The sequence below is a fragment of the Phyllostomus discolor genome, chromosome 2 (assembly GCF_004126475.2).
Source record: "Phyllostomus discolor isolate MPI-MPIP mPhyDis1 chromosome 2, mPhyDis1.pri.v3, whole genome shotgun sequence".
NCBI lineage: Eukaryota > Metazoa > Chordata > Mammalia > Chiroptera > Phyllostomidae > Phyllostomus > Phyllostomus discolor.
Window position 1 is genome coordinate 166,966,568 of NC_040904.2, and position 10,663 is coordinate 166,977,230.

Below are 10,663 nucleotides of genomic sequence, written 5' to 3' on the forward strand. Positions count from 1 at the left end.
TTTGCACAACCTTATGAATATACCGAAACCTGCTAAATTGTATACTTTAAAAGAGTGAATTTTATGGCATGTGAATTAAATCTCAATAAAGTTTATATATGAATTTTTCATAGTAATATATATAAATGCTCATGATTCTGTGAGGGGGAGAAAAACAGTATAAAATTATACCCCTGATGTGATTCAATCATGTAGAGTTAATTATGTGCATTTACAGATGAGGACAAAGAGGTCATGAATAAACGAAAACAGTCTGACAGAGGTGGATTTTTTATTGGGGGGCGATGGTGACCATTACATTGTTCTTCAAGCCATTACCTATTTTCTTTCCTTCACAAGACAGTGTCCACAACAGGGCACACAAAAGATGACAAACCAAGCCATTTAACGTAAGGCTGGGCAAAAAAGAACCCAGAATCCAGTGTTGAAAGCAATCTTAGAAGTCATCCAAGTCCCACTTCCTCACGCTGCATGGAAAACCCTGAGGCCCAGAGTGAAGTGACTCATACAAAGTCAGCCCTCTGGTCACCGAGAGGCAGAAGCAGAATCCTGTCTCCTCGCTTCTCCATCTGTGGTCTTTCTAACACACTGCAGTGCTTCCTTAATCAAGGTGATGTTTAATCTGGAAAAGGGAAGATTTAGAGGGATATGAGATGAACGGCGGGTTCTCACCAAGACAGGACTTCTTGTTGGTTTTTGTTCTTTGTAGCAAAATTTCAGCCCAATTGGACTGAAAGCTAATTTCAGTCCAATAAAATAGTTCTTAACTATTACAGACAATCAATAGGTGGAAAAGTAGGAAATTTCCTATTCAACAGAAGCCAAAATGGTCATCTCTGAAGCAAGCTATTCTCAAGATGCTATACTAGACAGGGACTTGGGGTGAAGGCCTTTTCAGTTCCTTTCAGTGGATTGAGTGCAGGCCTGTGAACCAAAAGCCGGTTTGATTCCCAGTCAGGGCACGTGCCTGGGTTGCCCGCCAGGTCCCCAGTTCGGGGCATGCAAGAGGCAACTGATCTATGCTTCTCTCCCTCTCTTTGTCCCTTCTCCTCTCTCAAAAAATAAAATAAAATAAAATAAAATAAGTGAAATCTTTAAAAATGTTTAAGAAGAGGTCCTATGAATTTTTTATTTGTGGCAGCAGGACAATACAAATGCACTGGATTTCATTAAATCAATTCAGGTAGAGACTAAGGAAGACTTCTTACTTACTAGTTAATCTTAGTTGTTGTTTTTAAAAAAAATTATTTTAACCCTGGCCAGATAGTTCATTTGGTTAGAACATTGTCCCAATATCCCAAGGTTCTGGGTTTGGTCCCTGGTCAGGGCACATGCAAGAACCAACCAAAGAATGCATCAATGAGTGGAGCAACAAATCAGTGCTTCTCTCTCTCTCTCTTCCCCCTTCCTTTCCTTATCTAAAATCAATAAATAATTTTTTTGCGCCCTGGCTGGCGTAGCTCAGTGGATTGAGCGCGGGCTGCGAACCAGTCATCACAGGTTCGATTCCCAGTCAGGGCACATGCCTGGGTTGCAGGCCATGGCCCCCAGCAACCACACATTGATGTCTCTCTCTGTCTCCCTCTTCCAACTCTAAAAATAAAGTAAATAAAATCTTAAAAAAATAAAAAAATAATAAAAAAAATATTTTTGAAGGACAATATTTATTTAAAATTATCTTAGTGAATTTCTGCTTTCCGCTGATTTCCATTACGTCAGATCCTTTGGGAAGCACGTCATGAGAAAAATCAATGACTATGTCCCAGGGTTGCCATCAAAGTAGAGTTCCCTACCAGAAGGTCTAAATTTATATGGTTTTATATTGTTTCTTCCTTTTAAGAAAAAAAGGCTGTTTGCAACAACATGGGTGGACTGGACCTTGAGGGCATTATGCTAAGTCAAATAAGCCAGAAATAAATATAAATATCATATGATCTCATATGTGGAATCTAAAAACAAAAATAAAAAACAAGGTCACAGATACAGAGAAGAGATTGTGGTTGCCAGAGGCAGGGGCTGGGGGAGTGTGCGGAGTGGGTGAAGGCGGTCAAAGGTGCAAACTCCCAGTTATAATACATAAGTCCTGGGGATGGGATGTACACCATGGTGACTACTTTAATTACACTGTGTTGCTATTTGAATGGTGTTTGAAGAGTAAACCTGAAAAGTTCTCATCACAAGAAAAAACTCTGTAACCACGTATGGTGATGGATGCTAACTAGCCTTATTGTGGAGATCATTTCACAATATACACAAATATTGAATCATTATGCTATACCCCTGAAACTAATATTATGTACTATAGTTATACCTCAATTTTTTAAAATAGCAATAGAAATAGAATGTCATGACTAACAGCACAAATTTATGTCACAATGATCAGAGTTTAAACCCCAGCATAGCCACTTAAAAGTCATTGGGTAAATGAATCTCCCTACGACTGTGTCCTAATCTATATAGTAGAAATAATAATAACCTTCTCTGAGGAGTTGATGGAATTGTTTGATGGAACTGCTTGATTGACATCATTATATGTATTGTGCTTAACAAGTTGTCTAGATTCAAGAAATAGGTTTTTAAAAATATTTTATTTATTTATCTTTAGAGAGAGAAGAAGGGAGGGAGAAAGAGAGGGAGAGAAACATCAACGTGTGATTGCCTCTCAAGTGCTCCCCGCTAGGGACCTGGGCCACAATCCAGGCATTTGCCCTGACTAGGAATCGAACCGTCGACCCCCTAGTTCACAGGCTCATGCTCAACCCACTGAGCTACACCAGCCAGAGTGATTCTAGAAATAGTTTGACAAAACATTACTGTTATCTTTAAAATAGAAAGGCCGGACTATACCATTGGCTATTAGATATATGAACAGATGTCCTCTAGGGGTGGGTGGGTAGTCTATTCCTGGCAAGGACTGTTTCAGTACCTGCTCACAGACAGGACAAGAAGGGATCCAAATATGAGTTAATCAGACAGTCTTTTCTGCTGAGAGGTAATAAACATTTAACCGCTTTCTCACTTCTCACCTAGTGCCCCAGCCATAACCCTCCCCTCCACAAAAAACAAACAAACAAACAAAAAAACAACTATCTCCTGTGGAATGCTTAGTATCAATCCACACTAAAGTAACCAATGGGGGTAAAAGTCGGGTGTCAGACCACCCAAACTATAGCACCTCAAAAATATAAGTACCTCTGTTTTTCTGCATAAAAGGATTGAAAACTACTGATATTGGGGGACAGCCTCCCTAACTGAAATGAATCTGCCAAAGGAATGACAAGAGAGTTGTGCAAGGAGAATGTGCAGGTGAAAAGGAGTATCTTGCCCTGATGAGGTAGCTCAGTTGGTTAGTGTATGGTCTTGATATGCCAAGGTTGCAGGTTTGATTCCCAGTCAGGGCACATACAAGAATAAACCAGTGGTCCTGAATGGTGTGGCTCAGTGGATTGAGTGCCAGCTTGTGAACCAGAAGGTCATGGATTCAGTTCCCAGGCAAGTCACTTGCCTGGGTTGGGGGCCAGGTCCCCAGTATGGGGTGTGCGAGAGGCAACCACACATTGATGTTTCTCTTCCTCTCTTTCTCCCTCCCTTCCCCTCTCTCTAAAACTAAATAAAATATTTTTAAAATAAGATACCACTTTATTTTAAAATATATATACACCCATATTTTTATAACAAAAACAGAATGTGAGGACAGTAAAATGATTTTCTAAATCAAGTAAAGCCCCTAATTACTCTTTTGCCTCTTTTACCTCATAAATTATTTTTAATATATTTACATTTTCAGATGTAGTACCACATATCATAAGTTAATAAGTTCCTAATTAATAGTCTATGAAAATGTCTCATTAAAATTCCATGTAATAATATGACAAATTGTGTTTTTCAAAGGAAATGTATGTCACTTTTGGCAGCTTTAAAAAGATGTGAAAGTTATTTTGGTCTTGAAATCATGGTATTTAAGTTCTTTGGAAAAAAGCCCTGGCTGGTGTGGCTCAGTGGATTGAGCTTGGGCCTGCAAAGCAAAGGGTCACTGGTTCGATTCCCAGTCAGGGCACATGCCTGGGTTGCAGGTCAGGTCCCCAGTGGGGGGCATGCAAGAGGCAAACACACATTGATGTTTCTCTCCCTTACTTTCTCCAAAAATAAATAAAATCTTTTTTTAAAAATGAGCAAGAAAGCTGGAGTTAAGGCATATAATTTTATTTTTTAATATTTTATTTATTTGTAGAAAGAGGGGAAGAGAGAGAGAGAAGAAGAGGGAGGGAAACAGTGTGAGAGAGAAATATCCCTCGGCTGAGAGGCAACTGGGGACCTGGCCTGCAACCCAGGCATGCGCCCTGACTGGGAATCGAACCAGTGACCTTTTGGTTTGCAGGCCAGTGCCCAACCCACTGAGCCACACCAGCCAGGGCTTATTTTATTTTTTAAAAGATTTTGTTTATTTAGTTTTATAGAGAGGGGAAGGGAGGGAGAGAGGGAGAGAAATATCAATGTATAGTTGCCTCTCAAGTGTCCTGCAGTGGGGACCTGGCCAGCAACCCAGGCACGTGCCCTGACTGGGAATCGAATGGGAAACCCTTTGGTTCACAGCCCATGCTCAGTCTATTGAGCTACACCAGCCAGGGCTAAGGCATATAATTTTAACATCCTGTGACTGGTCTCCAGTCTTCCTCTGCATCCTGGACAGTGTCTTCTACACTTGGCTAGTAACTGGGAATTAAGTAAGGTTCCCTTGAGATACTCAAGCTGCTGTTTCCCTAGGGTTTCCCCTAAATCCCCATAAAGGCATATGAGATATAAAATCATGAATTGTTCCATGAATCCCCATGAAACAATGGCATCTGTCCCTTCTCCAATATCCCAATGCACTCTTTTTACACCTCTTAGGACACATAACTTAAAAACGGAATGAGGCTGACTTTGGTATCTGTGCATCTGGGTGAGCGCCCAGGCAGCAAGGTGTTGCAGCTTCAGAACCAGATCCTAAGTTTGGATCTGAGGATCCAGCCAGTCCTACCAACCATGTAAAGGTTGAGGACTCCCCACAATACCCCTCCAAGCAGAAGAGTGTGTGAGGGGAGACTCACTACCCCCTACTCCCCAGCATCTTGTTCCTTCTTGGGAAAAGTGTAGCTCTTGGAAAGTTCTCCTACAAATGGAATTAAGGTTTCCATTTGGAATGGAAATGGAATTTAAGGTTTTCTCATCTCCACTACAAGCAGTTTCTTTAATGCTGTTGGGTGCCCCCTGTGGGCAAAGCTGGGCTGGGACAAGCTGCCCAGCTCTGCCAGGAAGAGCCCATCCTCAAATTTCTTCTCACCTCTAGAATCCCCTGGGCTTCCTGGGCTGACTCAGGACTTCATATGCAGCCTGGATCTCCAGGAAGTGCCTCTGAGCCTCTTCTGTCTGGTGCTGGTTGTGGTCAGGGTGCCAGATCTTCACCAGTTTCCGGTATCTCTGATGTATTTCTTCATTTGTTGCCCCCTCTAAGAGACCCAAAACCTTAGGGAAGCAGAAACTGACAAATTAGAACCCCATAAGTTGTCAAGGCACCTGGGACTTTCTCTGCTCCCTTGTTAAATCAGACTGTGATGCCCTGGCTGGTGTGGCTCAGTGGATTGAGCTTGGGCCTGCAAACCAAAGGGTCACTGGTTCGATTCCCAGTCAGGGCACATGCGTGGGTTGCAGGCCATGTCACCAGTGGGCAGGGCACGAGAGGCAACCACAGACTGATATTTCTCTACCTCTCTTTCCCTCTCCCTTCCCCTCTCTAAAAAGAAATAAATAAAATATTTTTAAAAATCAGGCTGTGATATCTCTGGGATGGACTCCTACTTGACCATAGAAAAGGCCTAGAGCCTGACATTAGAATTCCAGCCTTTTGAAACACAGACAAGCTCTGGATCTCATGGCAAGAACAAGAATTTGCCTTTAATCACAGCTGCCCATTTTCCAATCTGGAACTTCACATCCCTGATAAGATCTCCTCCTTGCGAGAGAAATAAGCGTGTATGGCCACCAAAGACATGTACAAGAATGTTCATAGCAGCCTTATTCAGGACAGTCCCATACCAGAACCTAATTGTATCAACAGTGGACAAATAAATTCTGGCATACTCATGCAATGGGATACTGTACAATAATGAAAACAAGCAATTTACAATTGTGTACAACAGTATGAATAAATCTCACAGACATGAGGTTGAATGAAAGCAGACACAAAAGAGTACATACTCAATGATTCCACTTATATGAAGTTCAAGACTGGGCAAAATCAATCCGTGGTAACAGAAGTCAGCCAGCAGTTACCTCCGAGGAAAGGAGTATACGCTGGGAAGGAGTATGAGGGGCTCTTCTTAGGGGTGGAAATATTCCATACCTTGACCTGAGTGGTGGTTATGTAGGGTCTGTACATGAAATTAGTATACTTTGTACATGTTATACCTCAATAAAAAGTAGATAAAATACACATATTTTTCCCATTATTAGAGCCTCTGCACCTTCCCCCATTACACAGAGAAACCCAAAGAAGCCAGGACGCCCTTCTGGGGCCTGACCCAGCACCCATGAAAACAGGACTTCCACATCAGGGCACCAGCTTCAACAAGGCTTAGTCTAACTCCTGGCCAGGAACGAGAGGGAAGAAAGCCTTACCTGGTAAGCCAGCTGCCGCTTCTCATCCTGAAAACTGTGAACAAACTCATAGAGCTTCTCCCACTCCTGGAAGTAGCCACTGCTGAAGCCAAGAGTCCCCACCAGCAGCCTCCAGACACGGTAAGGCAGGAGGAAGACAGACTCCATGAGACGGCCAAGGAGGGGAAAGAAGCTGAACCAATTCAAGAAGGAGCCAAGGGTCTCTGCCACATAGCTGAGGGTGGCAGCTGTGTTGCAGAGGGTGCTGTATGCTAGCGGGCCCGTGAACGCAAGGTAAGCTAAGCCCAGACGGTACAGCCGCACACTGAGTGTCTCTGACCCAACTGAAGTTTTGTAGCGGCGATGCTTCTGGGCTGTGATGCTGGCCGCCAAGCTGATGGGCAGGATAGCTATGGGGCGGCCATAGAAGATAGGGGAAGTAAGAAACGCCACCCCTAGTGTGTTCTTAAAGTCTGAAGTCTGGTTGCCAACAGCAGCCACCAGCAAAACTCCTAAGCCAACTGCCAGTGGGAGGCCCACAACATAGAAGCTGGCCATGAAGGAAAGGCTAATGAGAGCCACGAGGCCAAAGTAGATGCCCACTATCATCTGGGCAGCAAAGCGAATGGGACTCAGAGGGGGTGTCCCCCGTCCTGAACTCTGCCTCTGTCCCTGGGCCCTGTTGGCCTGAGCTACAAAGCTTGGGAGCTTCCAGAACTCCCAGAGCCAGCCCAGACCACCACCTCCCAGGGTAAGCATCCAGAGCAGTGCATGGCTGTCCCTGCCCAGGTACAGGTGGTGCAGCCCAGCAGGGCCCCCAATAGCCCAGAGGACATAGGTCACCAGGAGCCCCTTGGCCATCCTTCAGGGAAAAGGTCTCAGAACAAGTCTGGCGACATCTGACATTGCTCAGAGTGCAGAAATCTGGGGTCCTCTGTGAGAATCATGGCCATCATGGCCCCAGAGTTATCCTTAGACCCTAGGAGATGGAAGAAAGCAGCCGTGAGACTATACCCAGGTCACAACACAGTAACCATATCTCCTTCCAGGCAGAGTCCAGATCTTCCTGAGTGTCCCTGGAATGCTGCTCCACCTGGACCCTTTGCACTAACACCTCACGTCTGTTTTTGACAACCACAGTGACTCCAAATTTAGGGGGCAGGAATGTTTCAAATGCTTTCACTTGAATAACTGAGAACTCAACACAGGGACAAAAAAAATCAGAAGCTTAAATTTTCGACTTCCCCTCAGACCACTGGCCCGGGGAATGACTCCATGGGGAGTGGAGTGCATTGGAGGCCCTTCTAAAGTCCCTCCACATTTTGAAAGTTCCTGCCCAACTCTGACTATGGCTGTCCTCAGACACTCGGCCAAGGTTTTAGCCCTTCTCCAGCCTTCCCAGCTCCCCAGGCCATGAAATTCTCCCACGTGTCAAATTTGCAAAAGGTCCTGAATTCGCTCCACTTAAACAGCTCCGGAGAACTACGTTTTGGCCTGGACCCTGGCACCCCCTAACTCCACCACCCCCCGTCAGGGCAGACCTGGAAAGCCTCTCCAAAGCAGCCGTGAACCCCCAGAATACCAAACCAGACGCCAAAGTGTGCGTGCCAGTCTCCCCTCCTCGTAGAGCGGGCCTCAGGACCACCAGCCAGTCCCTACGAGCCCCAGGGCGAGCGGCCGTACCCGGGCGCCCCGGCTCCCCGGCTCGGCAGCCCAGTCACTTCCTTGGACCACGGCGTCAAAATGGCCCCTCTCACTCCGCTCCCACTTCCATCCAAATGGACTTTGTCTTTCTGTGTTTGCAGTGTTACGGAAGTCACATCGTTGGGGCCAGGCCCCTCCCTAAGGCCCTCCCCGGCCCCCTCGGGATCACCGGTCTGCCTCCAGCCTCCCCCGCGCGTCCTCTCCGACAGTCAGTCGAAGGTTTAGGGGGCGTACCCAGCCGCCCCAGACTCCAAGGGGCGGGCGGAATGCCCAACTCCAGGCCGAGCGCTCCTGCACCGCGGCGCCGCAGCCGCCAGGTGGCGCTGCTGCTTACATAGGGCCCGGAGGACCCCCGGACTCACCTTGTCCATTTTCCCGGGCAAAGCCGCAGTCCCCTATAAAGGCAAAAATAGTCCCTGGATCTCCCTTTTCCACTCCCACAAATGGGAGAGTGACTCCCTCTCACCTCAAGAAACGCTCTATCCCTACTTGTCCTTAAAGACTGCCTTGGATGGCTCCACTTGCAATTCCTCTATGGCAGGGACACCCAAAGATAGGCTGCAGAGAGAGACTCCCCCCCACCCCTGCGCACAAACACAGACACCCGAGTTTGCCTCGCCTCCCCGTTCCGGGCGCGCCAGTCAGGGGGCTCTACGTCTAGACCTGAGCCCGAGACCTCGGGAGCCTCTGGATCCAGCAGGAACCTCAGGTCGGCTGTATTCCGCCAGCTATGGCGAAAGGGAGAACCAGGAGCAAAAAGGGGTAGGGGGTGATGGGAGTCCCGCCAGGAGAGCAAGGCCGCCGTCTGCCTTCCTCTCGCCTCGGTGCTGGGTTGGAGTTGGGTTGAAAGATGCCTTCATTTTAGCATCCTGGGCTCCAATCCTGGTTCTGCTATGTGACCTTGGCCAAGTCACGCCGTTTCTGGGGACTGTTTCCTCCTCTGTACAGAAAAGGCTTGGCTCTCCAAGGTCTCCCAGCCTTGACTTGGGGGTGGGCTGGGCCTGGTGAGCCTCACGCATGTCGCCTCCCTGCAGTTGGCAATATCTGTTCCCTCCACAATCCCAGGCCCCTCGGTCCTTATCCCAGCCGGGGGGAGGAAGACGGCGCTCCCTACTGCCGGTTAGAGCGCGTTGTGGGGCCAGGGTGAGAGGGGAGGGATGAGACGCGGGAACCACCCGCTAGGGGTGGGCGCGGACCCGGGCGCTGAATAATGAATGAGCCTTAATTGGGCCCGCACTGCGAGGAGGCGCGCTAAGCTCAGCAAACAGTTCTGGCGGCGACCGCCGCCGCTGCACAAACAAACTATCTCCAGGCACAGGGACAGGGGCGGGGGAGGCAGCGGCGGGAGGGGGAGGGAGGGCAGGTCTCCCAGGCCCCTAGGCCACTGAGGAACTCAGGGGTGCGGGCCTGCGCTGGCCTCCCAGAGAGGAGGCTCAAGGTTCAGGAAGCGAGGACTGGGGAGGGAGAGAAGCGGACTGTGCGAGGGAACCAGGGGCCCCAGGGCGACCTGAGCGCGAGGAAAAGATGGAGAAACGAGTGGAGGGCGGAGGAGAGAGGGAGAAGGGAGAGAGGAAAAGGCGCACCGGGGGAGGGGCTGCAGCGGGGCGGAGGCGAGAGAAGAGCTGTTACCAAGAGGAAAGGGAAGAGCGATGGAGGAACAAGCGAAGGGAGGCGCCAGGGGCCAGGAGAAGAAGAATTGGAGAAGAGTCAGGGAGAGGGATGGGAGGTGACCGGAATGAGAACTAGAGGGCGGCGGGGCGGGCGGAAGGCGCCCCTGCCTCCGCCTGGGCCCGCCGCACTCCCGCCCTAGCGCTCTCTCCAGGCGCCCGCACTCACTTTGTCACAATTACGGGGCCGTCACTCGGCCCGGATTGTTTTCCCCAAATTGTTGTTCTGTAAGCTGGCGCGGGGTGGGGAGTTGGGGGATCCGACAAGTCGAAGTGGGAGCGAGGGTCTGAGCTGCGCCGGGGGCGTGGTGGTGCTTTTACCAAGAAGCGGGCCTGGGGCAGGCAGGTGAACTCGGAGGTCCTCGCGGGAATTCTGGCTGCCTCCTCAGCCTCGGCGCTGATCCCGCTTTTAACCTTCCTTGTTCTTTTCAGCAGCGCTGCCTCGGTTTCCCTCAACAGAGAACTTCAAGAATTGCAGGGCAGGTGCGCTGGAGGCAGTTGTAGGTTGGGACTTAAAACTCCCCGCTTAATCCATTCTTTTCTGTTCTTCACTATCCCCGGCCCGGATGTGGGGGAGTCTATCCCAGTTCAGCCCCCCTGAGTGGCTGGACTCCCACCGCTTTCCCGGCCCCGCCCTCCAGCCCCGGGCTCCGCGC

General features: G+C 48.7%; 1 protein-coding gene across 4 annotated transcripts; it reads right to left on the reverse strand.

Moving 5' to 3' along the window:
- Positions 1 to 254: 254 nt before the first annotated feature.
- Positions 255 to 8,490, reverse strand: DNAJC22 (DnaJ heat shock protein family (Hsp40) member C22). Of its 4 annotated transcripts, none has more exons than XR_004901606.1 (5): positions 8,320 to 8,487; positions 6,658 to 7,615; positions 5,324 to 5,505; positions 3,193 to 3,262; positions 255 to 622 (listed from the first exon to the last, which is right to left on the reverse strand). XR_004901606.1 is itself a non-coding variant. In XM_036019082.1 (5 exons), the coding sequence occupies exons 2-3, from the start codon at positions 7,495 to 7,497 to the stop codon at positions 5,326 to 5,328; spliced, it is 1,020 nt and encodes a 339-aa protein (XP_035874975.1). In that variant the 5' UTR covers positions 7,498 to 7,615; positions 8,320 to 8,487; the 3' UTR covers positions 255 to 714; positions 2,505 to 2,509; positions 5,319 to 5,325. The 4 variants fall into 4 exon arrangements, 3 of the variants coding, with proteins under 3 accessions (XP_035874975.1, XP_035874974.1, XP_035874976.1); XM_036019082.1 differs by lacking the exon at positions 3,193 to 3,262 and adding an exon at positions 2,505 to 2,509 and having other exon boundaries at positions 255 to 714; positions 5,319 to 5,505; XM_036019081.1 differs by lacking the exon at positions 3,193 to 3,262 and having other exon boundaries at positions 8,320 to 8,485.
- Positions 8,491 to 10,663: the final 2,173 nt, after the last annotated feature.